Source organism: Cryptotermes secundus, unplaced genomic scaffold (genome assembly GCF_002891405.2).
Source record: "Cryptotermes secundus unplaced genomic scaffold, Csec_1.0 scaffold1789, whole genome shotgun sequence".
NCBI classification, from domain to species: domain Eukaryota; kingdom Metazoa; phylum Arthropoda; class Insecta; order Blattodea; family Kalotermitidae; genus Cryptotermes; species Cryptotermes secundus.
In genome coordinates this window covers 52,427-80,228 of record NW_019721028.1, presented here as the reverse complement: position 1 = coordinate 80,228, position 27,802 = coordinate 52,427, and the positions used below count along the sequence as shown (strand labels likewise).

Here is a 27,802-nt window from a genome sequence, read left to right as displayed (position 1 = left end):
AGACTAATTGAAATTGGAAGGTGCTATGGCATGGAAATGAATGTGGAGAAAACAAAAGTAATGAAAATTTCGAGACAACCAACCCCAGTCACAATAAAGATAGACCAAAAACAAGTGGAGAATGTGAAATGTTTTAAATATTTGGGTAGCTTGTTAACAGATGATGGAAGGTGTACTTGTGAAATTAAATCCAGGATTGCCATGGCAAAAGCTGCATTTAGCAAGAAGAAGAATCTTTTTACCAGCAAATTGGACTTAAATTTGAGGAAGAAACTAGTGAAATGCTACATTTGGAGCATAGCTCTGTATGGGGCTGAAACATGGACACTTAGGGCAGTAGATCAGAAACATCTGGAAAGTTTCGAAATGTGGTGTTGGAGAAGAATGGAGAAGATCAGTTGGACCGATTATGTGAGAAATGAAGAAGTGTTAATTAGAGTCAGTGAGCAGAGGAATATCCTACATGAAATAAGAAAACGGAAGGCTAATTGGATTGGTCATGTTTTACGCAGAAACTGCCTTCTAAAAGAAGCTATCGAAGGAAAGATAGATGGGCGGATAGAAGTGACAAGAAGACGAGGAAGAAGACGTAAGAAGATGCTGGATGACCTTGGGGACAGAAGAGGATACTGTCATTTGAAGGAGAAAGCTCTAGATCGCATTAAGTGGAGGAATTGTTTTGAAAGAGACTGTGGACCTGTCGTCTTGACAGATTACTGATGATGATGATGATAATAGACATCTAAAATATGCTTCTCACTAAAAGTGCAACTTTAATACTTTACGATGTTGTTAAAATCATAAAATGTCATTAAGACACTAAAAGTATAACATACACTAAAAGTGGTCAAATTACTATGGACACACTGGACGTCATGAGGACTGGAAGGAAAATCAAACACTCAAACACACTAGAGGGATATCATATTTAGAAAGTTTACTAGATAGCACTAGATATGCTACCTAGGAAGGATATATAAGCAGAAATAACTACACTACGTTTAGTATACAGGAAGACCATACCAGTAACACATATACAGGAGAAATATGACACACAAAAATGTAAGTACATAGAATTGTAACATTTGATATCTGATGGCAACATGATAAAAATCATGAACATATTTATACTACTCATACTAATACACATTATGCATTGCAGTACGGTGGCTGCAAAAGAGTACAATGACAGCGTTCTAGTCATGAGATAGAAACTAAACAATGACAATAGACAAGTGAACAGTGCAGTGGTCTCCCTGAAAACAAAAGGAAAACTGCCTGATGATGGCGCATGTGCGGCCGTAACATGTTGTACAGTGAGAAGAAACATATGTAAAACTAAAGACATTTTAGTTATTTGATGTTCACTTTTAGTGCCTCTGCTTATCACCTACTTTCACACTGAAGTTGGAGGTGATATGTTCCTCTGAAATATCACTGACTTTCAGAGGACTACACAGCATTATATCTCAGAAGGTAGTATTCTTCATCTCCAGAAATTTTGTGTTATGGACGATGTAATTAAGTAATTGCTAAATACACACACGTGAAATTTAAAAAAAACTATTTCCTCAAAGTTGGCCACATTTGAGTGGAACCATTAGTAGTCAACATACACATATTCCATTGTTAAAGGAAATACTTTACATGTATACACAGACCTGAAGTCACGTCCATATGATGTCTGGATGAAATTGTGATCCCAAAACTGACTTGGCCCTTCACTTCTAAATTCAAGTTCCTATGCTTTGCACTGCGATTCCTTGGTCTGATTTTATTGAACTCCTCAGATGAAGTTGCAAATGCTGCAGATTAAACACAGTTTATTGAATGCCTTCCAACAGCCTGCTCCTGAACTGAAAGATGAGTCCTAGTCACTGATTAAAGCTACACAGAAAGCCAGCTGGTGTTATTAATGATTCTGTATCATGTTGTGCAACAGAGAAACTGAGGGATTCAAAGATAAGAAGACTGGCAGAACCACATCTTTCTTTTGTAAAATATGGTATCAAATTCAAATACCTACTTGAAATACATATTTGTTAGAATATATTGGATAGGATAAGACAGAACAGAATTTACTATTGAGTTTATTTTCATAGTTGTGTGAGAGTGCGCACAGCCCAAGAATTTGCTGGAACACATACACAACAAACTTCTCTTTTCAATCCCGTAATCTGTGATAGCAGATTGTGGGATAGAAGTTCCCAACTTTGTCTGTCCTCTCACAATTTCAAAATTGATATCCAAATTTGTTAACATACCTTTAATACTGGACACAAATTCGCCAACTTCCTGAATGAGTGTGAGCAACTTCAGGTGCAAGTTGGCACTCCACTGAGCCTGTACCTCATTCAGCAGCTGAACACTGAGAGCATGGTCCTTCCGCTTATAGTTCAGCCGTGCCAGCTTTATGTGACCAACAACTGACTGCAACAACCAACAAGAAATGCAGTGCACCACAATTACTGTACGCAATGCCTCAAAGTGTGAAAATGTCCAACTCAGACACGTTTTGCCATATACTCAAAATGGTTCCTCAGGGGGAAACTTTTGAACGTTCAACTTAGCGACTGTGATTCCTTCTGGTTATTTAAAGGTTAAATAACAATGACAAACCAAGAAGATGTTTATATATTGCGACATGATGTCTGAAATCCAGAACAGTTCACTGCTAGGCAACAGCTCAGTAAAAATGTTCCTCCAAAAATGAACACCCAAACAACAATAGAAGAACTTGTTTCTAAGCAACAGGTCAGCAAACATACAACTGGGGTATTGTTGGAAACAGTATTTTATACTTAATCTGTGCAAAATGATTATAAAGAAGAGTTCAGTTGAGAATAGTCAGTCGAGATATGGAGTTCCAAGTGAGCAGTTAGTCGAGAGCTGGGTTCGACAAGGAGATGGCAGTAGATGATGAGAAGACACCAAATACATAAAAGACAAACTGACTTCAGTTCAGTTAGTGAGTGCAGTGAAGCAAGTTGGTTGGTCAGCAATCAGTTAGAGGATTGCTGCAGCTCAGCTGTTGTAAGCTGTTGCTGTTAGAAGCTGGTAGCTCAAGCATGGAGATAGTTCAGAAGCCCAGAGAAAGGGGAAGGTCCTCCATTGAAAGCCATTATCAGACAATGGCTGGTGAAAACACAGCAGCCTAAGATTTAGTCCAAGTTGCAGTGAATTGAAAAGTGTGTGAATTAGCAACAGTGCTATAGTTACTTGTAGTTACACTCAGTCAGTGGTCAATAAATCCAATTACCAATCCAAGCTCTGTCTATCAATCATACACATGACAATACAATGGACTTCATAGAGGGGTTCTGTTTGCATAACAGTCCCATGCCCCAAAAAGGCTAAATAATGAAATGAACAACCAAAAACCTAATAATTTCAAAGAATGTTTGTGAGCTGGCCTTCTAACTAAAGGATGTATAGGATGGCTTCACCAAAGAAGCGTAAAACCACAAAATTAAAATATGGAAGATATGGATAAAAATCAAGAGGAAACTGGAACTAAAATTCACATAGGAAAAGACCGCAAAAATTTGCTGAACAACAAGTAAAATGCAGCTAATGATAATTTATGAAAGACCAGAAAATACCATAGAAAATATTAAAAAAAAAATATGAACAAATCAAACAACGTTTTAAGATACGAGGTGGTATCAGAAAGTTCCCAAACTGTTACTGTTGTAACTGCCTCGGTAAAAGAAGATGAGAGGGGAGGCCAAGGTCACACTTCTGAAAGCCTAGTGTATCAGTCTGCCACATGACACCATTCTGTGAACACGCACTGTTTCTACATGAGTACTTTTTCAATTTCGTGTTTCATTCTGCCTGTGATGGATGGCAAAATTGAGCAACGTCTCTACATCAAGTTTTGCATGAAGCTCAGTAAATCCAATACCAAAACCCTTGAAATGCTTCACGAGGATTTCGGAGAACATTCTTTAGGCTGGACAGCGGTTTTTGAATGGCAGTCACGTTTCAAGGCGGGTCAAGTGTCAGTTGAAGATGACAAAAGTTCAGGGCGACCAGGCACACGAAAAACGACAGAAAATATTGAAAAAAATTTGAGAACTCATCCATGAAGACCATCACCGAACAATCCATGAGCTCACAGACACTGCCGGGATCAGTTATGGAATTTTCCAGGAGATCTTAATGGAAATTTTAACATGTGCCACATGTCCACGAAGTTTGTTCCCCGACTCTTGACAAATGATTAAAAGCAGCAGCACATAAATGTGTGTCTTGAGCTACAAGAGAAGGCTAATAAGGACCCTACTTTTATCTCTAGGATCATAATGGGTGACAAAAGATGGATTTACAGTTATGATCCACAAACAAGGCAACAGTCGTTGCAGTGGAAGAGCTCACCATCACCAAGAGCAAAAATGGCTTGGCAGGTCTGAGTTCAACAAGGAGCATGGTCATTGTTTTTTCAATGTGAAGGGCATCGTTCACCATGAATTTGTTCCTTCTAACACCATGGTCAAGTCTGACTTTTTCTGTAACACTTTGAGACAGTTGAGAGAAAATGCGGGATGAAGAGGACCAAACTTTGGTGCAACCACAACTGGCTCCTTCATCATGACAAGCCCACCCACATGTCCCCAAAAACCACAGTCTGTGACTAACAACAACATGGTCATCATTCCCCATCCTCTGTACTCGCCAGACTTAGCCCCCTGTGATTTTGCTTTGTCTCCCAAATTGAAAAGGAACCTGAAGGGATGATGTTTTGAAATAGTGTCCGGCATTCAAAGGGAATCGCAAGCGGTACTCAACGGCATTAAGGAAACGACTTCCACGGTACTTTTGAAGCATGGAAAAATTATGGGATCATTGTATACGTTTGTAAGGAGACTATTTTGAAGGAGATGACAGCCAAAATTGAGTATGTTAAACCAGAATTTCTTTTTTGACTTAGTCCAGGAACTTTCCAACAGCACCTCATACATACTCCCTGTCAGTTATAAAGCTACAAAGGAAACACCCTGTATATTCACCAGAAACATCTGTACCTACCTCTGAGACTACACAGTGTCATAAGGCAGAACAGCACAATAACAATCTTCAATGCTGGGAAAACTTCAATTCACATATGGCCTATCTACTGTATATGCAATTCAGGACAAAGATGTTACTGAGAGAAAAAAGAGTCCTAACCGACTTACCTTAAGTTCTTCGGCCCTCAGACATGTGTAATGGCTTTTAGTTGGACATACCGATGTTAGTTTTGCTCCTTCAAGGGCCATAGTTAATTTTAATGCTTCACTCTCAATAGATGTAGAGTCAACTCTTGCCATGATACAAACTGAGGGTGAAAAAAAAAGTTCATACATATACTAAAGGGGCATTATGTTACTCCATGGTACAACAAAGATTTCTTAATTTAGTTCTGCCTTCCTCTGTGATAACCTTATGACACCAATTAAAATAACAGCACTTCAAACAAATGCCATTGCAGCAGCCAAATATTTATACACAGCAGCTGCCATGAAAATTGACTTTAGTCAGCATCAAGAAATAATTATTTCCTTTCACTGTATCATTAAACTTCATTCACTCACAACAAAATATGTCTGTTACACTTTTTCATATTTTTACCTTAAATTTACATTAACTTTAGAAAATGTTGAGAAAACAATATACAGCAAAGGAGCTAACACTTTCAGATTTACCATCTCCTAACACAAGTTAAAAATAAATAAAAACAAAATAATACTGGACACACAAATATAAAGCTCCATCTCAGTGATGGCACTGCATCATGAAACTTTAATCACCATTCACTGCTGTGAAAACTTCAAATCTTACATATTCAGAAAGGCTGAATTTACTAATACAGTACATTTTTGGTTCACTACTTAGCATGCGCATGTGCTGTTCATATCTGCATCATGCACCATAAAAAGAATTCTGAGTGGTTCATGAACACAATATGGTAAAGTAAAGTAAAGTAAAGAAAAGCCATCCCTGTAACAGGCCGTGAAGGCCCATAGGGTTGTGAGACGTCGAGGCTCCCATATTACATCAGCTCAAAAATGGGGGTAAGGTTGTCAGCCTTACACGCCGGCCATGCTTTACTCCCCAGGAAAATTATTTAATTAATTCCTGGTACTCATTTCTGTTAGAGGCTGAGTTGACCCCAGGGCCACAGTGTGGCTGGAAGGATTAGGTCAACTGAAAAAATCCAATGACCTCATCAGGACTTTAACCCACGACCTTCTGGCTTATAGCATAGTGCCTCAACCAACTACGCTACCGCGTTCCCCCTGAACACAATATGGTATGGGCTGTATCTTCATATTGGGGAAACATTAGCATAGCAAACAGAAATGACACATGTTTTGGGATGAACTATTATTATTTTCATTAGACTGCTGCAGAAGGAACAAATGGGCTCAATGTACTTCAGATCATTTAAAAGAGTTTCTGTAACTGGTGAATGAATGCATGTAAGGATGGCATTTCCACCAGTGTCAGGCCCTGAAGAACACAGTAATGAACTTCTGGGTTCCAGAAAATACTGGAAATTTCCTGAATGGAGTTAATGATGACTTTCCTAGGATGGAATTAGGAAATGAAATATCTGGAGTTGTTAACAAATGACAGAACATCCATTGTATATACTTCATCAGGAAAAAGAATGTGATGGCAGAAGTTATAGGCTTGCAGAAATTGGTGTACCTTTAGAGAGCAAAATTTTTAGAAGAAACAAAAATGGATCAGTACTGCAAAGCAGAGTTTAACATATTAGGAAAATATTACTTCTGAACCAAAGCAACAAGGTAATTTCAAATAAAAGTATGTTAATACAGTGAACACTCAATATAATACCAGTTTCAGTAGCCATGTTATATGTGAAATTTACATACACAGTATGTAGTTGTGTTGGGAGACATGATCATAGGCACAGTATATCCGAATCCATGATATTAGGATGCACAGGATATCAAGGTTCCACTGTATTTCATAATACTGTACACATATACATCATTCTGACATACCCACCCTCATGCAGCAAGAAAAGTATTAACAAAATATGTCTGAACTTCCCATCAGCATATGAATCCTGGAAGAACTTTGAAAACTGAACATAGTAACCTCTTAATTATGATGTAAATTTATGTCATTAACTGACAATACATGCTGGTTTGGAGTGGTTCAAGAATACTTATCATGACAGCATGAGATTCAAATTATTTATGTTACCTCATGACCTCTGTTCCTTTATCTCAGTACTTACAGTTGGTGTACATGACTATTGCAGGCCCTTATAAGCAAATAATCATGTCATCTTTTTTAATTTAATATGACATCCATATCTTTCTGAAGATGATGATACAATGAAAATCATGCAATATTTGTTAGATATCTTCCCATAAAACAATGGAATACTATGTACAGTCATTACAGCTGCTGTTGCAAAGCAAGAAGTTATGTTACATTAGTAATTATGTACAGATCTTAGGCTATGAGTTAAACTTCACATTGATAGTAACGAATAGAGTGCAGGAGATGTACAGCTGTATACATTCAGTTCTTTCACATGTGCCCAGTAACAATACATGCACTACATGTAACATTCCAGTGAAAATGTTCCACCCTCAGTGTTTGCAGTTGGCATCTGCCATTCTTGTCCTTGTATTATCTCTCCCACTGAGCATGACTACGTGACAGAAAGGTGCTCTGCAAGGTTGCATAAGTTCCTAACAACCGACATATATTAGGATCCGAGGTTCTCACAGCAGTGGTTATAGAGAGTCAGGTCTGCTAGGATATGATATCAAGTACTCCACTGAAAGTCAACCAATGTTTGAGAGGAACATGTCGCATTAATCTTCACGGTTCAAGGGTAAGCCATGCAAGAAATCAGCATAAAGCAGCTCTTCCTCATGCCTACTTCATACAGGCTTGCCAATGCTTGGCTTACTCTCCAACCATGAAGATGGAGGCAATATGTTCCTCCAAATTATTGGCTGACCTCTAATGGACTACACAGCATTACATCCCAGAAGACAAAACTCATGAATCAACACGCATTACTTACGTATACATACTTGCCTCTTTTGTCAGCAATAAAAAAAACATTAACATTTGTTAATTTTATATTAAGGATGCAGGACTCAAAACATTTCACAACATCCACTTTATCAGCAGCCTCTGCCCCCATGACTGCTACAACACTCTCTTGAGAGGACATCCGACTCCTCTGCACTGCATCTCTGTATTCAGATATACACCTGCAAACAGCAAAATATCACCACCACACATTACAGGAAATATGACTACAGATTTTACTAACACTTTCACACAAGCAAGACTCTCTTCTGGCAGCCCACCACAGCACAGGGTACTGAGAGCTTCTTTTCATAAAAATAACAAGAGTAATTAAAAATGAGACACTAATACAAGTGGATCTATACATCCACTCTCCCATACACCTTCATGCCAAAGTACTTAGGTAGTTAAGCACTGGAACAACTTTGCCGTTTTTTACACTAATACAAGTTAAAATAAGGATAAACTTTCCATTTTGACTTTAATGGTTTATGTTTAGTCAAAAAACTTACGAGGTATCATAACTCCTTTCACACTCTGAAGCTTTCATATTAACAATTACACGGGCTGTGCCTGTGCCCATATTTCATGATCTGATTAAGCACTGTGAATTACTGTGGAAGCCTCAACAGGTGTATGTTCGAATGTATAGACAAACAGGAGACTAGCACTATGTGAAGTTGCAAATTATACTGTTGTGTTGACTGAGTGCAGGGGGGGAGGGAAGGCTAATCACATTCTCATGTGTGCGCATACATTGCCATCAAATGTTCCACAGTCCTCCTCTTCTCACAACTTCCAGAAACTCAGTATGCCTCACTTCTCACAGGCATATTCAAGAAATACATGCATGTCTAACTTGTATAAAGCCAAAGTTGCAAGGCAAGGAAAGAAAGCACAGTTGTGTCTGTGCTTAAGAGCAGCATGCAGCATTTGTGTGTATGGTGAAACAGTACATGCTATGAAAAGCAAGCAGCGTAAGCTAGTGAATGTAAGTACAGAATACTTCAGTATTGTACAAATGTAATAGCAGTAAACTACAACAAACTGATGTCAAGATTGTAACGAACTGCAAATCAGTTCTCCACACCAACATAAGCATTACAATATGATTAATTCTTTATATTCACAATTATTAAACAAAACTTTGTGGCCAAAGACAGGAGGTAAAATCAGAGCATTTAATTTTTTCCAAATTTTCTTGTACAAAAGTTGAGATGCATAAACTATGTAGAGGCATTAATTTTGCAAGTAAACACAGCAGTTCATTTCCAAAAGTCATGAGTATTCCAGAATACATTATATAAAATGTAGAGGGTAGTTACTGTCCCAAAGCATCCTCTGTCCATTTATATAAGCATACAAAATATAAGAACATCTTTCAAATAGTCATTCTCATACAAATACATTACCTAAAACCTTGAGTGATGAACTGACCAAACGGTGGACTCCATTCAAAACGAACAGTGTCCATCATAGCATTGAACTTAGATTGACTGGACCCTTGATTACGCAGCTTAACCAGAAACACCCCAAAAAACAACGGAGTGCTCCAAGTGTGGTACTTCTTCAACAGAGGAGCATCAGATAAAAGAGATGAGTTTCCAAGGTGGCACCAAAGCGATTCAACTAGTAACTCTGCACTCCACTGACAGCCTTCAATCAGCAGCCTCAGAAAATGCCAATTAGCTCCATATTCTGCATATACATAGAACATTGTTAAATAATGGCAAGGACATATTTGTCTCACAACTGCCATACTAGAATGAAACATCCACATTTCAAATTTCTCTACAATAAGAGACAATGCAATGCAATTAGACAGGGTTATTCAAAATGTCATATAACATTTGAAACATTTGTTGAGAGAAAAATGTGATAGAACCATGAAACAGGGAACACTTCATAGCTCCAGTTGCAACACTGTCCAGCAAAGGTAAATACGCAGCATTTGTTGAAAATCACTAAGCAAGGTGCATACAGCGGTTCGTTCAGAATGAATCAATTATTACAATAGTTCTTGAAATCAATTTTGCATGAATGCATCAACAAAGAAGAGAATTTAAAAGTGACACAAACAGTTCTTGGAGACTAGATATTTCTGGAAAGGTAAAAATACTGGTTGACAAAAAGAGGCTGATGTAACTGACAAATTAGTAACAGCTGTATATTTGTACATTCTCAAGTTAACAGCACATGCTAATCATGAACTGCACATCCCACAGATACTATGCGGAGGTCTTGGAGATGATGGCATGCAGATGAGGGAACACATAAACTAGGGTGAAGTGATTTTTGTTAGTTGTGACCAACAGGAGTGAATATATTCGATTTAAGGGTGAGAAACTCTGATAGAATTAGTTAACACTGAGGGATTTGTATTAGCATTAGAAGCACCACTGGGAAGACCAAGGCATAGGTGGGTGGACAATATTAAAATGGATCTTAGAGATATAGGATGGGATGGTATGGATTAGACTGATCTGGCTCAGTGCTCCCCCATGGCCACAGACTGCAACCACTGCATTAGGACACCATTATCCTAAAATAGCTGTTACTTCCTTGCCTTACTTCATTAACAACATGTGAATGACTACACCTTCCTCCTCATTTACAACAAACTAGGATTACAGCTTTGTTTTATTTTGTCGCCACAATAGGAATATGGACACACTACAAATTCATCAATTCTTATAACATGTCTCAGCTCATTCAGCCAGCATCGGGTGTTTACATTCACTTGTATTCATTTGGTAGTATTCCTATATTCACAACCACCATATACATAACAGGTAGTATTCCTATATTCACAACCACCATATACATAACAGAACACTTCTCCGACATAAATGAAAAAAAAAAGGAGAAAACATAATCACATATCCACAAAACACATACTGCATCAATGCAAGGCAAGGAAGAATCCCAAAGAAATAAATCAGCAGAAGAGAGACATCTACACACAGCTACTACACTCAGACAAAATATAAAAAATAAAATTTTATATATGTTTAATTTCAATTTTAATGGTTTAACGTTTTAACAATTAACATTTAATCTCAGAGGTGAACACACCTTTATAATAATATTATATTATAATATTACTAAAATACCAGTATTCCCATATGTAAACATCAGCCAATGTACGAGGGTTGGAACTTTAATAGTGGCAACTATTTATTTACAACTGATACAAAACAGATGCATGTTTCGAAATTTTTCTGTCCTTCAACATAGTCACCAGCATTGTGTACAACCCACTGCCAGCGATGTGGAAGTCATAGGATACCTTTAGCAGCGCCTGTTGTGTTGACAGTTCAAATGGAGCGGTCTACTCCCTGAAGAATCTCTGGAACAGTTCTGAAGTGAATGCCATGAAGGAGTTCCTTCATCTTAGTAATCAAGTCGAAGTCACAGGGGCTTCAGTCCAGGGAGTATGGTGGATGGTACAGCACTTCCCAGCCCCATCAATCAAACAAATCAGCCACAGCTTGCGCTGCATGCGGCCAAACACTGTCCTGCAAAATGATGGGTGGGTTCTGCAGAAAGTGTCCCTGTTTCTTTCTCAAAGCTGGTCGCAGGTTGTGTTCCAAAAATGAACAGTAATACTGCGCATTGAGGGTCTGCTGTCAGGGAACGGTACGCGTTAGGATAACACCATCACAGACGTACACGAGAATCACCATAACTTTCACAATGCTGGGGTTCTGACGAACTTTTGATTTTCGTGGTGACCCATAATGACGTCATTCGTTTAATTTTCCTTTCATTTGTGGCTCATACAATTTGGCCCATGTCTCATCCAGCGTAATGATACGGTGTAAGAAAGCCTTTCCTTTGCGCTCATATCACTCCAAGTTGTTATGAGCAGCATCGTATAGTAGCTATTTCTGCATTTCCATCAAATCATGCGGAACCCATTGTGATGAAGTTTTTCTCATGCCCAGGTGTTCCTTCAGAATGTGAAGCACAGTCGTATGTGCTAATCCTGTCTCTTGGGCCAGCTCACGACTCGTATGGCGTCGATCACTCCCCAGTAATGTGGAGAGAGCATACACTTCTTCTTCACAGACACTAGGACGACCTGGCCGACGCATGTATGCCACATTTTGGCGTCACTCGTTGAAGGCTTTTACCCACCTTGCCACTGTTCTGTAAGGCAATGCAGATTCTCCACAAGCCTCTTGAAGACCTTGATGACACTGTCGTGCTGTACGACCTCTGGCACACTCAATCTTTATCCAACTCCATTGTTCCTGTTTCAAAAACATCGTGACAACACTACATTAGACCGCCAGCTAACACAAGGCTCTGTTCTTCTTGTCACTGCGCATGTGCATGATGTGGGAAGGGAGAGTCAATTTGCTCTGAAGTAAGGTAGGTATGTAACTGATGTGTGGTATAAGCGACATTATTTGGTTCTGTTGCATGGTGTCTCTACAGCAGTGTTGCCACTTTTAAAGTTCCAACCCTCGTACGAACACCAGCAGACTACAGGTGAATGTAAACCCATCACGTTCCTGATGATGGCTTAATGTGCCGAAACATGTTGTAAGACATGAAGAATATATGGTGTGTCCATTTCCTATTGTGGTGATGAACTAAAATAAAGAACTTTGACACATATAACATGACACTAAAGTATACTACTTCTGGGATTACAACATAATACATTAAAGTAAGAGAAATTATGTCCTTATGCCATCTATCAAAATACATCATGACCAAGGCTGATTACTGCTGACCCTAGTGGCAGTTACTAGAATTACAGGATAACTGAACTGCAAAATATTAAGTATATGCAGAAATAAAAGAATTTCCATCTGAAGAGGCACATTACCTTGTACATCAGGATGCTGCTTAAGAAGAAACTTTGCATTTGTGTGACTAAAGCCCATAGAGGCACAGTGTGCATCACCTGAGAGTCGCATCAAAGCAGACACACTCCACAATTCTGCAATGCCTTTTATTTGGCATTGACTTGCCAGAGTTTCAAACCAAGTGCTTGCAGAGCTCACAGTGTCTTGTTTTACTGGCACTGTCTCCTCTGGTAACTTGTCCATTCCCTGTAAATGGTGGAAAAACTTCAGAAATTAACACAACTAATGTAACTTAAAATTCTCTGTTACATAACTAAGTAGTAATATTATATAAGTGACAAAAATGTACTATAACATTGTTGTACTGCAGCATCCTCCTGTACATCACTTATCAATTCTTATTCACTGTCTCACATACGAACTTTTGTCTTTTGAATTTTAAATTATTTTTCACATCACTGGTACACTACAGGTTTCAACCAATATGGTCACCATTGGATGCTCTGAATATATCTGCTGAGGACTGCTGCACTTCTGTCATTGAATACAGTTCTGAAGTATACCCTCAGTACCCCTGTTAACAGCAGCAAACAACATGTAAGTGGAATTACCCAGCACTACATATCCACAACACATTCGCACATAAACAAGGATATACTTTGGAATTGTATTCAATGACAGAAGTGTAGCAATTTTCAACAGCAATTTTTTAAGCACCTTCTAATGACAATATCAGTTGAAACATGTGATATGAAAATAATTTAAAATAAAAAAAAGCATGAACTGTAAGATTTTAACATAAGTTTGCATATGAGATGGTCAGTAAGAAGTGATATTAATAACAAAATAATTTAGTAACCTATTTTAGCACTAACATGCACTCTTGAATACCAGTACTAGAAAAGCAGTGCCTGTTTACAGATATGCATAAACATACATAATGTTCACAACTTGAAAATCCTAGCACAGACCAACATCACTAGACCTTGCACGCAGGCCTCAACATACCTGGGATGAAAAGGCCTGTTTCAATTTACAGAACGTGTGGCAGGCAGCATGCAACATGCAGTCTTTCCTGCTTCCTAAGAAAAATTTCTTCCCATATTTTAGTCTTCTGTAAATCATATTGTCATCTGTTTCAATTCCATTCAAGTAAGTGTCACAGTCAATAATCATATTAGGCACAATCTGTTCCTTGTTACTGTGGCAACTCCTTTTTGTTTTGAATGGCTTTTTCCTTAATTTGTAAGAAGATCTACATGGTAATGTAGCAGAGTGGATTAGATTTTGGGTAGTACTGCTACCTGTGTATTGTAACTGTTGAGGAAACTTGTAACAGTCCATGAATAAATATCCTTGTGGTTATAGGTAACATCAAGTGTGTTGAGAAGGATGTAGATGCTGAGAATGCTGTCCTCCAGCTGCAACAGAAAACAATATTCTTTTCATTATATAAGGGACAGTCAAATGAAAACGGGTCACCACGCATAACTCACATGGCGCGCAAGTTGATAACACTGGAATTTGCTTATAGTACGAACATCTAGCGGAGACTCAGGAAAGCACAGTGACAACGTGCCCTTGCACACTAGTCGTTTGTTTATTGTGCTGGAAGTAAGGTTAGCACTATGTGTGTGGTAGTCCAACATCAGTTATTGAGACGGGTAAAGAAGAACAGTGAAGGGTAGTGCACTTTTTGAATGCTGAAGGAGTAGGAGGATGAGAAATTCATTGCCACATGACTGTTGTTTATGGCAAACACAGCATGTCATGTTCGCATGTGCTGGCATGGCATAAGAGATTCCAAGAGGGACATGCGTTACTGCAAGATGATGCTCGCCCAGTACGGGCTCATCGTGTCATCACTCCTGATGTTATTGCTGTGTTGGATGGTCATATCTGGGAAAACCAAGGGATCACTGTGGAAGAAATTAGTCTTTTGATGGGAATAAGTCACGGTTCATTGTGACAAAACACATGCTGTACCACAAAATCTGTGTGCAGTGGGTTCCACATCAACTCATGGAGGAACAGAAGACTCAGAGAATGGCTGCATCATTGGGTCACTTGCAACATTACCATGATGAAGAGAATGCTTTTCTGTCCCGTATTGCCACTAGGGACGAAACTTGGTGCCACCATTTTGAACCTGAGAGCAAACGGCAGAGCCAACAGTGGAAACACGTGAATTATCCCCCACCGTAGAAATCCAAAGCCATACACACAAGTTCCACTAAAGTGACGATGTTCTTCTTCAACTGCAAGGGCCCTCTGCTTGTTGAATTTCTTGAGCATGGGGCAACAATCAGTGCACAGCGCTATGAAGACACTTTGCAGAAACTGAGACATGCCATAAAGTCAAAACGCCCTGGAATGCTATTGAACGGCATTATTCTTCTTCACGGTAATGCGCGCCCCCACACTGCCAACTCTGTGAGAAATATGCTACAGAGATTTGGTTGGGAAGTGGTTCAACATCCCCCCTACAGCCCACATCTCTCCCCATGTGATTTTCACATTTTTGGAGACCTGTAGAGACATTCGTGGACATCAGTTTGCATCGGATGAAGACATGTGTGGCTGGGTAAAGATGTGGTTCCGTAGACAGCCCATAAGCTTTTTCAAGGATGGGATTGACCGTCTTATCTCCCAGCAGGATAAATGTACATATTAACAGTTTTGGAGATTACTTTTGAGGTAAGAAATGTTCTTTAATATGTTTTGCATTCTGACCCATTTTCATTTGACTGCCCCTCATATTTACAAGGGGGTGTCGAAAAGTAATTCCTCTGTTCTTTTTCTAAGAAAGAAATCCACAAAGTGTGAATTAAACTGAACTAATTCAGTCAGACCATGCCATCAAATGTAAGTTTACACAAACTAGCACAGGAGAGAAAAGCATATGTTACAACAAAAATTATGAAAAAATATTCCCTTTAAAACTAAAGAACTGTTCTATGCTTAACAGGAGTAAATTGACAGTATATATGGGCTCACTCATTACATGATTCTACTGTAATTACATTTCCTGTGCCATTCAACAGGTTCACCATGTCTGATAATTTTTACTTTAACAGGTTCTTTGCCTTTAAAGGCAAGGGTCTTAGTTTTATCAGTATAATGACTTCCACTTGCCCAACTATCAGAGTGAAACCAACTCTTGTATCTCGTGCACATTACTACACCCACGACAATGGACAACTTCCAGCACCATATCCATACAGTGAAGCAACCACTGCCACAAACCTTTACACAATCATTACGTACATACCTTACTATCAACTGCAAGCTTTCTGAGCAGTAACACTGTTTCCCTGTTGCACTTCACATTCAGTTCATCGACTTGAACAGCTACAATTATCTGCGGCAACATGTCATCCACTACAAAATCAAGAGACATTCAAAGATACTGACAGAACTGTGAAATGTTTTGGGTTTTCAATGGGTGCTGGAAGAAATTAGTTACTTTTAATATTCGGTTTTGGAAGAAATAAAATATCAGGTCTGAAAAAATGTCATACAATTGTGCATTTTCTGGAAAAGTATCCTGTGCGTAACTTTGGGCATTACTGGTTGCAGTTGAACTCCTTATTTACACATCTTTAGGACTGATGAAAAATGGTGTAAACTGCAAAAAAATGCAAAATCTTTAGCTAATCTTTAATTCTTAACTGCAATGCTCAGCAAATAATATGGGTAAAGTAATAGCAGCGTACAGACACTTTTAAAACATACTGTTCCCAAAAACTAAAATATGCAGAATCATGATGCAAGAAAGACTGGTCAAAGAGTATGGAAGTCTTTGCACAGACTCTCTTATAGCTCTTCAAGGTTGAATTTCTTAATACACATACACACACATACAGGTAGGTCTCAATTAATGTGGATATATGTGGTCTGACAATAAAGTTCACAAACTCATTGAGGTAGAAGTGCTACATACCTCATTGCTGAATATCACTGTGGTCACCTTCAAAGTACTCACCTTGGGAAGCTATGCACCAATACCAGCATCTAGTCCACCCTTCAAAACAATTTTGGAACTGGTTTTGTGGAATGGCCTCAGAGCTGCTGTCGTATTACTCCTGATGTCATCAAAATGCCTTCCTTTCAATAGTCCCTTTAGGGGCCGTGCCATAGTTCAAGCGGTTAGTCGCTGGCTTCCCACCGCGGCAGCCCATGTTCAAACCCAGGTCTGATCAAGTGAGATTTGTGGTGGACAAAGTGGCACTGGGGCAGGTTTGCTCCAAATACTTCAGTTTCCCTTGCCAATCTTCATTCCACCAAATTCTCCATCATCATAATCTCCCAGGGCAGGCTACAATAGCCCAACCAGTGGCCGCTGTGCCGAGTGGACCCAACTGGACTCCACCCCCCACTATGCGAATTAAAAAAATAGTCCCTTTACCTCCAGGAACAGACAAAAGTCACTGGGGGCTAGATCCGGTGAATAGGGAGTGTGTTCCTGCACAGTTATTTGTTCACTAGCTAAAAACTCCCTCACAGTGCCCTGTGAGCAGGTCCTTTTGGACCATTTCTGCACACACCTTCCTCATGTCAAGATCTTCAGTTAAGATTTTTCTGTTTCCTTGTCAAAGTTCACTTGATCTGCTATGTTCCTGACAGTCAGCCGACAATTTTCACACACAATTTGACGAACTTTTCCAAATATTTTCTTCACTTCTGTTTGTTGCTGGCCATCCTGATCTCTCTTTGTCACTGACACTTTCTCTTCCCTCAGGAAAACGTGTCATCCATGTGTAAACTGCTATTTCCGTCACAGCATTATCCCCATAGACTTGCCATAACATCTCTCTGATTTTGCTTCCACTTTTGCCAAGTTTAACAAGAAATTTAATGTTCATTTGTTGCTCTAATTCAAGGTCCAACATTCTCACAACTGCACATCAAAACACACTCTTACAATAATAGATATATAACTCAGAAAGAGACTGCCACAAATCAGCAACACAGCTGTAAAACACTGATATGTCAACATCATCAAACCATAATGAGGTTTCCGTCCATTGTTGCCATGGCAAGCACATGGTGGCGAGTTCATGAACTGTAGTGTCAGACCTCATAATTTACATAAAATATGGTAATTGGTTCCAGCTCAATGGAAATGGGCAGTGAGAAATTCTAAAAATAATTTTTTATGTTTGTTAACGAAAAGTTACAGTAGAGGAGGCATCTGTCCACATACATTTGCATTTATTTTAATCACATGAAAGTTTGTTAAAATAGTGTTCACAGTTGACACCAACTGTTTCACCAAGGAAATACAATTCCCCTCATGTCTGTCAACAGCCTATAACATGCTTTATTCCAACCGTCTTACAGTGCATACAGTGCGTGTGAGTATAACACACGCAGTCACAGGAGCAAGAAACAACACAAAGCACAATACACACACGAAAGTAGGAAGAGTACTCCAATAGAAGAAGATAGGTGTGACTCGCGTATTGAGATATGACATAAGGATCACAAATGCGAACAGTTTTAATATTTTTAATATTTAATACTTATCAATATATATGACGAATATATATTTTAGTTATTTTAGTATGAAGACAGCAGGGCATGCAATGAAGTAGTTTGACGTACATCGAAAAGCACCTGAAGATGGCACTTTTGTGCTGCAACAAGTAGTGCAAGAGAGAAGAGTAAGGTGAATAAATGTATGCACTGTAAGACGGTTGGAATAAAGCATGGACATAAATCAGTGCAACAGGACGCTAAAATATAACATTATCCTATAACATGTTGAGTTTTCCTCCTAAGGAAATGAATTTGCTTACCTTTTGTGTTGCCAGTATGTCTTACTAAACGGACAGCTTTGAATAAAACAACTGCAGTGCACAAAGCAGCTCAGCTAATAGATTACTGATGGCTGATGACTTATAACTATAATGTCAATGATGACAACAACTAGCTTCAAAACAATCAAATATCAAAAGCTAAGATGCTGCTTCCAAGATGACAAAAAGAAAAACTGATCAGTCACAATAAAAATGGCAACAAAACCCAGCAAATTAACTGAAATGACATGTACTTGAGGAAACTAAAACCACTGAAATGGCAAGAAAATTAATGGGGTAGAAGGAAGAAGTGACAAATTACAGGAAAACATACATTGCACAGATATAAATATAGTTTTTACTTTGTATTTCCCTATTTCTGTGACAGTTAAAAAAGAATCTTTCAAAGTTGCACAGAAACTTTGTTTTACCTTCTGTTTCTACTGAACCAACAATTGGTGGGTAGAACCTAGTCTCAACTTGAAAACATTGGAGTGTGGCACTGAAGTCTGCATGGTTATCCCTCATTCCTGTTAAGACTGAGTCTTCAATACTCAAGTTGAAATTCTGCAGGAAAAAAAAAAAAAAGGAAGAAAGAAAGAAAGAAGAAAAGAAAGCTTGGTTCCAAAGGCTAACTTCAGATGAATGACATGCCATATATATCATCAAAGTATAGATATTGCACATTATCAAACCTTTGGAATGACTGGAGACAGCCTTTGAAAAATATCAGTTTCAGCTGAATGTAAAGATGATTTCACTGGACTTTTGACAGCCTCTTTCATTTTCCTGCGCTCCTGGGCAAAATTATAGAAACCTTCGTTGATAACAGCTTTTGTATGATCCATTCCGACATTAAGTTTCTGAAAATGTGCAAGAACAATGACTTCATCCGTTGTATTCCAGCTTTCTATTTGATGATAACCAATAATGACCATGTCAACACATTTTTATCAGTACTTGATTGCGACTGTTACTGCTATTGCTGGAGCTACTGCTACTGCTACTGCTACTTCTACTGCTACTGCTAGCTCCTACCACTATTATCACTCTCTGCTAGTCCTGTTACCTCTACAACTCCTTGCACAGTTACAGATCAGAATTACCATATCCCCCTAATAACATGGAACCTTACAGTCCACCACAAAAGAGACCATCATGGATTCTGTTTCCTGAAATCCATTTAACATTGTTCTCCCATTTATGTCATGGTCTACCAAGTGTCCTACTGATATTTTGAACATAATCTTTACCGCCAAGTGGGGCTTCTATTTCATCACCATTACAGCATTTGATAAAAAAATGTTGATAGAGAAACCTGCTGCAAAGTGACTCCCTACGGAAATCGAAGGATACAGTGAAGATACATCTTAAACAGGATATGACAATAGAAGGTGGATGGAAGTGAGTTAGGATTGTATCCAGTGGCATTATTCCTGGTGCTGAAACTTCCACGTTCTAATACAGGGATAGTTGGTTAGTGGATGGAAGTGATCATGGTGTATTTTAAGGTACTGTTACATGTACACCCATTGCTAGGCAACATGTTGGTAAACAAGTACCCACAAAGAGTGATTCCTGGTAAACTGTCCACTGTTAGGTTACATAACAATAGATAAGGCTCTCTTTCCTATGTTATTTGTGCCAGGCAATAGTAGGAACTGGATTCTCTGTGACATTTGCTAGGCTTCGCAACAGTTCTTACAACAGAACTGTGTTTTCTGTGTGGTCTGTGCCTTGGCTATAAAACAAGATTCCCAGAATAAACGGTCCGTGTGGAGGCGGGTTCGAATACCTCCACCGTGACCCTGTGAGCTGTAGGAGGTGATGAAAAGGGAAGTCTCAAATTTGAGACAGTAATATATGGTCTCGAGTACCAAGGGACTTGGACCCGAGAAAGGCTGCACTGGCAAGGACCAGCAGCATATACAAAAGACAGACCAGTCCTCTTGTCAGAGAGGGCACCCCACAAAAACAAGACCATAACTGTCAAACACTAATGAATATCTGGTCATGAGCCCCAGACAAGATTCAACAAAAAGACTTACTGACTGACTGACCGTCAGTTGCAATGTGACTTTGACTTTGATTTGATTGAACTGAGGGAGTGCCCATCCTCTCGTCAGAGAGGGCGCCCCACAAAAACAAAACCGAAACTGTCAAACAATAATAAATATCTGGTCATAAGCCCCAGATTGTGCTCGATACCCTGACTGACTGACTGACTGACTGACTGACTGACTGACTGACCATCAGTCGCAATGTGACTTTGACTTTGGTTTAACCGAGGGAGTGACAGAATTCGTTCAAGGGCAGTTACGAGTCAGTCGTAAGCTGGAGGAGTGAGTCCACAAGAATTTTTAGTTCCAACGTTCCAGAGTGATTGAAGACGAAATAGCAAGACTTCATAGTGATTTGAAGTGCTAGTTTCTGTGTTGAGATCCATTGCTAGGAGACAATTAGTGGAAACAGAATCCTAGTGCAAGCACAACGGTGAACTGGAAAGTGAATAAATCAGGGATGGCACTGTATTAATTGTAATTAAGAGAACTTGTAACTGATATGCTAATAAATCCAATCATCCAATCTAGAACCCGTTATTTTTGTCACACACATCCCCCATACAAGTGGGAGTACTATCTACCTGGACAGACTGAGGAAGATGATGCAAAACCTTGATCACAATAGCCAGTCATCAGGAGATTTGAATCCATGACCTCCTGACAACCGAGCAGGAAAGCCAACTACTCAACTGAAATGTACAGCCTATCTGTAATATCTGGGAACTAAAGACATACCTCTACAGATAATGGTCCCTGTGCAATAAGTACTGCTTCCATTGAGATCCCAAATGACAGTTCTCCAAGACAGGTCTGAACACTGTCATCTCTCTTCTCTGCATGTCTCAGCATTTTTGCTGTAGCAGCTGCTATCGTCACGTTTACCAGCAACGAGCGAGCATTATGAACAATGCTACCATCAAGATGGACCTCTCCAGCTGTTGCATGGACCAACCATTCTGGTGACTCAGCGCGGAGGAACATGGTGTTCACATTATAAATGTGAATAGCCATGAACTGTGCAAATGTGATTATCATTGGAGGAACCTTCTTGTTGTGGAAGTTAACTGGTCTGCCACCTTCCAAACCAGAAAAGTGTTCCTGATATTCTGCTTTATCAGTTTTCTGGTCCTTCTTACCACCAGCTCCTCCCACATCTTTGTTGATTCGTACATCTCTCACTACAACTGCTAAAAGCTTTGTGACTTCACTGCTGAAGAAGCTGCTTCGAAAACCAATCTCATCAATGTGCTGTAATCAAAAAGGTACTTCATTCAATATTGCTGAATTGAGTAATGTTAAAATGTGATTTGGATTAAATGGAAACCTGACTTTTCAGAGAGATCCCCTGCTCCCATGAATACTGAGCAAACACTAATGTAAAAATTTGTCATAGTTCTAGTCCTAGTCCTCATCCTCCTTCTCATTGGCATCCTTGTTGTCATTGGCAAATCAGCCCTTTTTGAGCCACAGCCTTCCTTAGAAGATTCTGCTAGATATGTCTATTAAATTTTTCATATCTTTGGATTTCACAACTGTAATTTTTTTACAGAGCACGGTCATCAGCCTTGCATCCAACCCCCAACCTGGAACACTGGGCACCAGTATTCATGTATCCCAGTGACAAGGTGGCCCAGTTATACTCACAGGTACAAGGCTCCCTTCTAGTCCCCTTCTATGACTCGCAGGGATCCAGTGAAGGTGTTCTAACCCACATCCACAAGGGGCATAACGTAAAATTATCTCTAAAAAATCGGGACTGTTTAATGAGAAAACCGAAATTTAAAACAAGACAGTAAGAGAAAACTGTCTGCTTGATTAAGTATTGTCCTTCTAACATAATTTTGTTCTATACTATGCTGCCTGGGAGCAGTCCTGTCAGAAATGGGAAAGAGTGCTCCACCACTGACAAAATGTATGCAGAATTCTGTAGGGGACTATGAAAAAACATTTAAAAAAATGAAAATGTGTGCTACTGAAGGGAAAAACAGCATACATGTAGCATGAATTTCTGGTTTACAATATGGATTATTATTTATGTTTCTCTGGGGCATGTGGTAGCATAGTTGGTTGAAGCACTATGCTACAAGCCGGAAGGTCGCAGGTTCAGTTCCTGATGAACTCATTTGATTTTTCAACTGACCTGATCCTTAAAGCTGCACTATGGCCCTAATGTTCACTCAGCCTCTAACAGAAATAAGTACAAGGAATCTTCCTGGGAATAAAACAAATAAATGGATGGATGGACAGACAGATGAATGAATGTTTATCAAACAGGTTCTGTATTCAAAGTGGATTATAGATGCTTATTTGGTAATAGAAATAATCTCATGATTTTACTTTGTTCCTCCATCTTTATTTTCAGTACATGCTAGGAAGAGGACCAGAAATCTAGCTTGGTGCAGGTCCCAAGCTTCCTAGATAAGATATTTGGTTATATTTTTTATTATTTCCACTATGCACATAAATATGAATTTAATGAAATGAAAAAAAAAATGGTCTTGCGATGGACTAGTATTCAAAGGGGTAAAAGGAACCATGATATGGGTACATGTCTTACCACAGAAAACCCATTCTTTGAAATATGTACATCTCTCAAAGTCAGGTATGGAATTGTAATCCTTCCTATCTGCACTTCAATCAAGAACTTTCGTTTCAGAAGCCAAGCTAGAACTTTCGGCAACAACCTAAACAAAAGACATGCAAATTTACTAGTGCAAAGCATTTTGAATGCTATCATTTAAAGTAGCCTAACACATATAAACACAGACAAAGTATTTGTGCATCTCCTATGAAAGAAAAAAAATTAAAATGTTCATTATCAGAACTGCCAGTCAGCATGTGTACCCTTCTTACAGTGTATGTCCCCTAACACGACATTTTTACTGTTACTTAAATGCTATCTGGCTGCAGAGTACCCTATATTAAACCAAGTGAGCACATTTTGATATCCCTGTAACATTTTACCAAAGCACATACAGCTATAAAAATTTCTAATACTGAAATTCAAATTTCTTCAACACGCTCATTTCTTTACTTTATTACTTAATGTGGGTGGATGGTGGAGGATAGAAAAAATTTGTGAAATTTCTAAAAGAAACTTATCAGATTTATATGTATCTTTATATATCTATTTTCAAAGGGACCATTTCCACATCCTAAGTTTGTTACCTGTATGAATATATGGAAAATAAAGGAAATGAATGAATGTATGGTGGTCTGTACCCTCTGAAGAACAGTTCTGTGTGCAAAATACTGCATACATATGAGCAGCTGTTGCACACGGTAACATACTTGGTTGAGGCACTATGTTACAAGCAGGAAGGTCGCGGGTTCAAATCCCGATGAGGTCATTGGATTTTTTTCAGTTGACCTGATCCTTTCAGCCCCACTATGGCCTGGGGTCGACTCAGCCTCTAACAGAAATGAGTAACTGGAATATTTTTGGAATGTTCTTGAGGGTAAAGGGCTGCTGGCACGTAGGGCTGACAACCTTACCGCCATCTATGAGCCGATTGTTTAGAAAATGTTGGAACCTCAACATCTCACAACCCTATCGACCTCCACGGCCTGTTACAGGAATACCTTTACTTTTTTTAACATCAACCACAACGTCAAAGTTGACAGAAATAAAAAATTGCACTTACCACGAAACACTCCATAACAAAAAAACACAAAGTAAACAAAATGTCGCAAACCCATTCATAGTTTTTAATAATTACGCTGTACCGCACAATAAATTACAATTATAATTAAAACTTATCATTAATTAATTACACTTGTCAGCATGACATTTCTATCAGCTGATCTTCAAACCCTATTCCAACGATTCCAACGTCCACATCCATTTTTACCATTGTAAACCTGTGGCAACCAAAATCCCCGTGATGAATTTTAAGCGCGATATTACATGGATAGAATTTGGCAGACCTACATACAACCATATTCCCTGAGCATTTGCGTAGCATGAGTTTCGTCAATGCCACCGTAGAGAACTCAAGCTGTGGACCAATGCCACAAACAAATTAAGAACACAAGAATGGAACGAGGAGAAAGAGATATGGTTCTATTCCACGGAAGCTATCATGCATCGGGACGATCCGAATATCCGAATGAATGCTCTGAACGATTGGGAACGATTGGGAAGAAAGGAGGTAGAATGGCATTAACTGGAAAGGAAAAGAAAGAGGACAAAACTGATACAGAAAAACCCGTCATTGCAAGAACGGCATATGACTTGCAGAGACTGAAATTAGAGAAATTAATGAAGAATGTGGTGTGTAATTTAAATTTATTTAGTGATGTATATTATAACCTCAATGTAATTCATGTCTGGAAGGTCAGTGTCTAAAGTATGTGTAACTTCAATATGAATACATCATGCTATAACTTGAAATAAGCTTCTGTTAATTATGTAATTGTTCGCCACGATATTAAGCGTGGTAGATAATGCTGGCCCAATATGTGTTGTCTTAAACGTTGTAGTTTCACATCGGGCTCTGGAAGGGGGAATTTATTTTGTCGTTATACTGACAAATTTCGACGTTATATTACCACAGCAGGACATTTATTTTCAGTTATTCCGAATTACATTGGAGGTTAAGGTTAAGCTTAAATGTTTCAAGTTATGGTTGAAGGGTGTTTTAGTAAACTAACTGAATAAAGAAGGGTTCTGCTTGAGAAGCTAAGACTAATAGTTTCTTACATACTGTATACATTCCCTGCCTGCAATGGAATCCCATTTTCATAGGAGCCTATCAGTGATATCCGAATTTAAGACAGATGAACTTAGTATATCCTTCCACAACCTATCATTAAGGGACATTTTAATTTTATTGTGCCATTTATGTTGAGGTTTTTGAAGAAGTCTTTGTCCTTCATGTTTCTGGCAAACTGTTGTATGTATTTCATCTCTCCTATGTGTGCCACGTGCCCCCACCATCCCTTCACGGCCTCTGTATTTATGGTTCATTTTAATTCTGTCCAGCTATTTATGTCAAGGTTATTCCAAGAGGTGTTTTTCCTTCATGTTTTTGGCAAGAATATCATATGCATTTTTGATCTGTCCCAAGTGTGCCACATGTCCCCAATATCCACATCCTGCTTGATTTAATTACCGTAATAATGCTCGTCAAAGTGTGAAAATTATAAACCTTCTCATTTTACAGTTTTATCCAACCTTGTGTCTCTTTCTTCCTTTTATGGCCAAATTTTGTCAGCACCCAGTTCTCAAGCCCACAATATATATATATATATATATTCCTTAATGCGAGAGACTGAGTTTCACACCTACACAAAACTACAGGTATAGTTATAGTTTGTGTTGGTGTGTGTGTGTGTGTATATATACAATATATATTTGTGTTTGTAGATGAAAGGACAAAAAGGATTGTGAACTGAATAGTTTGAATGAAACCTCTGAAATGTATCTGCCCCTGATGTCTTCATAGATATTTTACTCTCTTTATTAGAGTACTGAGCGGCCATTTATCTCATTGCATTTCTCTCACCACCTCCAACAGCATTCCAATTCAGTAAAAACTTTTCATATGCATTCTTTTACAGGAAAAGCCTGCACCAATTCCTGAGGGACCAAAGGAAAAGAATATGCCCCATGTGCCTGATTTTGTGCGAAATGTAATGGGTTCAAGTGCTGGTGCAGGTAGTGGTGAGTTTCATGTTTACCGACACTTGCGAAGAAAAGAATATGCTCGACAGAAATTTATCCAAGAGAAGGGAGAAAAGGTGTGTAATAAGTAATCCTGTAAGCTGTATGTGAGGAAATCTTCTTATCTTCTGACTGTCTTTTAATAATTTAAGCTACTTGAATTCCTGATCCTGCATGGCCATGCCATGTGTGTGAATATGTATAGAGGAATTATTACCTTGAAATATTAACTCGAAGGTTTTTTGGGGGATGAAATTACTCCATGGATTCTTAAACTGTTCCTGTAACACTAATTTGCTAAGCATGCTCTTTAGAGCACTGCTTACAAATCTTATTACTCTTTCCTGCCATCTTAAAGTTTGACGAAAGCAGTCTTATGGGATGTGGCACTGTGTAAATGTGGTGTTAACTGATGTTTCGGAGGAACGTATTGCCTCCATCTTAAAGTTTGTTCGTGCAGATCTCTTGTGTTTCTTTGTACCTTTTAACTACTTAGTGCAAGAATCTTGGAACCAACTTCACACAATCTCGAAGGGTTGGTGATAGTAATTGAATCATCATACAGTGTCTTTCTTGAATGGACGAATCTGGCTACCCCAGCCATCTGAGAAATGAGTAAGAGGGAGGGTGAATGATAAATGGATGGACATGATCCTGTCTGCTTCATTGCTACGCAATTATAGTTTATCATTCATGGCTCCACCAGAAAATTTTTCATTTTAAAATGTGTCAGTTTTCCTAATTCTTCTGTTCATGCAAGACATTCAGATATCTGTTTTGCTGTAAATATTGTTTGAATATATGGTTTGAATCCCAATCTCATCAGTGATTTCCAAATTGGTGAAGAAAGCATATTCGACTGGATCTTTCTTAGACATGAAAAACACTAGACAGAATTCTGTACCAACTAAGGAATTAATCCTTAATAAACCTCTATGAGCTTGTCAGTCATGTACAGATATGTATAAGATTATATTTTGTCCACATTGTAAACATTTCTTTTTCTGCATCTTAATTTTTCCTTTGCTATAGGAACTCTTGGAAGAAGCTTACCACCTGAAGATAGAAGAAAACCGCAAAGCTGCAGAAGAAAGGACAGCAAAGAAAAGGGCAAAGCGACTCAAGAAAAAAGGAAATAAGGGGAAGAAGCAAAAGAAAGACAGTACCATAAGTGACACTATAGATGAACCTCCTAGTGACAGTGAATCGGAAGCTGATGACAATGGTGCTGAAAATTGAACAGATAAAACAGTATTTATTTTTGTAATGAAAATCATTACATCCATTAATGTCATCACAAATATAATATTTCAAGGACTGGTGGTATTTTCTGTAACATAATATTACCTTACAATTTCATTCATTGTAAATAATCATTATATA

At 38.7% G+C, this 27,802-nt stretch overlaps 2 protein-coding genes across 4 annotated transcripts in view; one reads left to right on the top strand and one right to left on the bottom strand.

Annotated features, from left to right (window-relative positions):
• Positions 1-24,592, bottom strand: part of LOC111875320 (protein KIAA0100) — a 69,061-nt gene extending 44,469 nt beyond the window's left edge. For both annotated transcript variants that reach the window (XM_023871461.2, XM_023871462.2), the window contains exons 1-13: positions 24,399-24,592; positions 23,312-23,438; positions 21,490-22,002; positions 19,387-19,554; positions 19,123-19,258; positions 16,162-16,271; positions 14,195-14,311; positions 12,911-13,136; positions 9,483-9,768; positions 8,074-8,252; positions 5,181-5,320; positions 2,265-2,430; positions 1,662-1,805 (exon numbers count right to left, since the gene is read on the bottom strand). In XM_023871461.2, coding sequence (XP_023727229.1) covers positions 1,662-1,805; positions 2,265-2,430; positions 5,181-5,320; positions 8,074-8,252; positions 9,483-9,768; positions 12,911-13,136; positions 14,195-14,311; positions 16,162-16,271; positions 19,123-19,258; positions 19,387-19,554; positions 21,490-22,002; positions 23,312-23,438; positions 24,399-24,457 — 2,371 coding nt within the window. In that variant the 5' untranslated portion in view covers positions 24,458-24,592. The remainder of the gene's footprint in view (positions 1-1,661; positions 1,806-2,264; positions 2,431-5,180; positions 5,321-8,073; positions 8,253-9,482; positions 9,769-12,910; positions 13,137-14,194; positions 14,312-16,161; positions 16,272-19,122; positions 19,259-19,386; positions 19,555-21,489; positions 22,003-23,311; positions 23,439-24,398) is intronic.
• Positions 24,593-24,690: 98 nt separating this feature from the next.
• Positions 24,691-27,802, top strand: LOC111875319 (PRKR-interacting protein 1 homolog). Of its 2 annotated transcripts, none has more exons than XM_023871459.2 (3): positions 24,691-25,090; positions 26,317-26,496; positions 27,452-27,802. In XM_023871459.2, the coding sequence occupies exons 1-3, from the start codon at positions 24,791-24,793 to the stop codon at positions 27,656-27,658; spliced, it is 687 nt and encodes a 228-aa protein (XP_023727227.1). In that variant the 5' UTR covers positions 24,691-24,790; the 3' UTR covers positions 27,659-27,802. The 2 variants fall into 2 exon arrangements, with proteins under 2 accessions (XP_023727227.1, XP_023727228.1); XM_023871460.2 differs by having other exon boundaries at positions 24,694-25,027.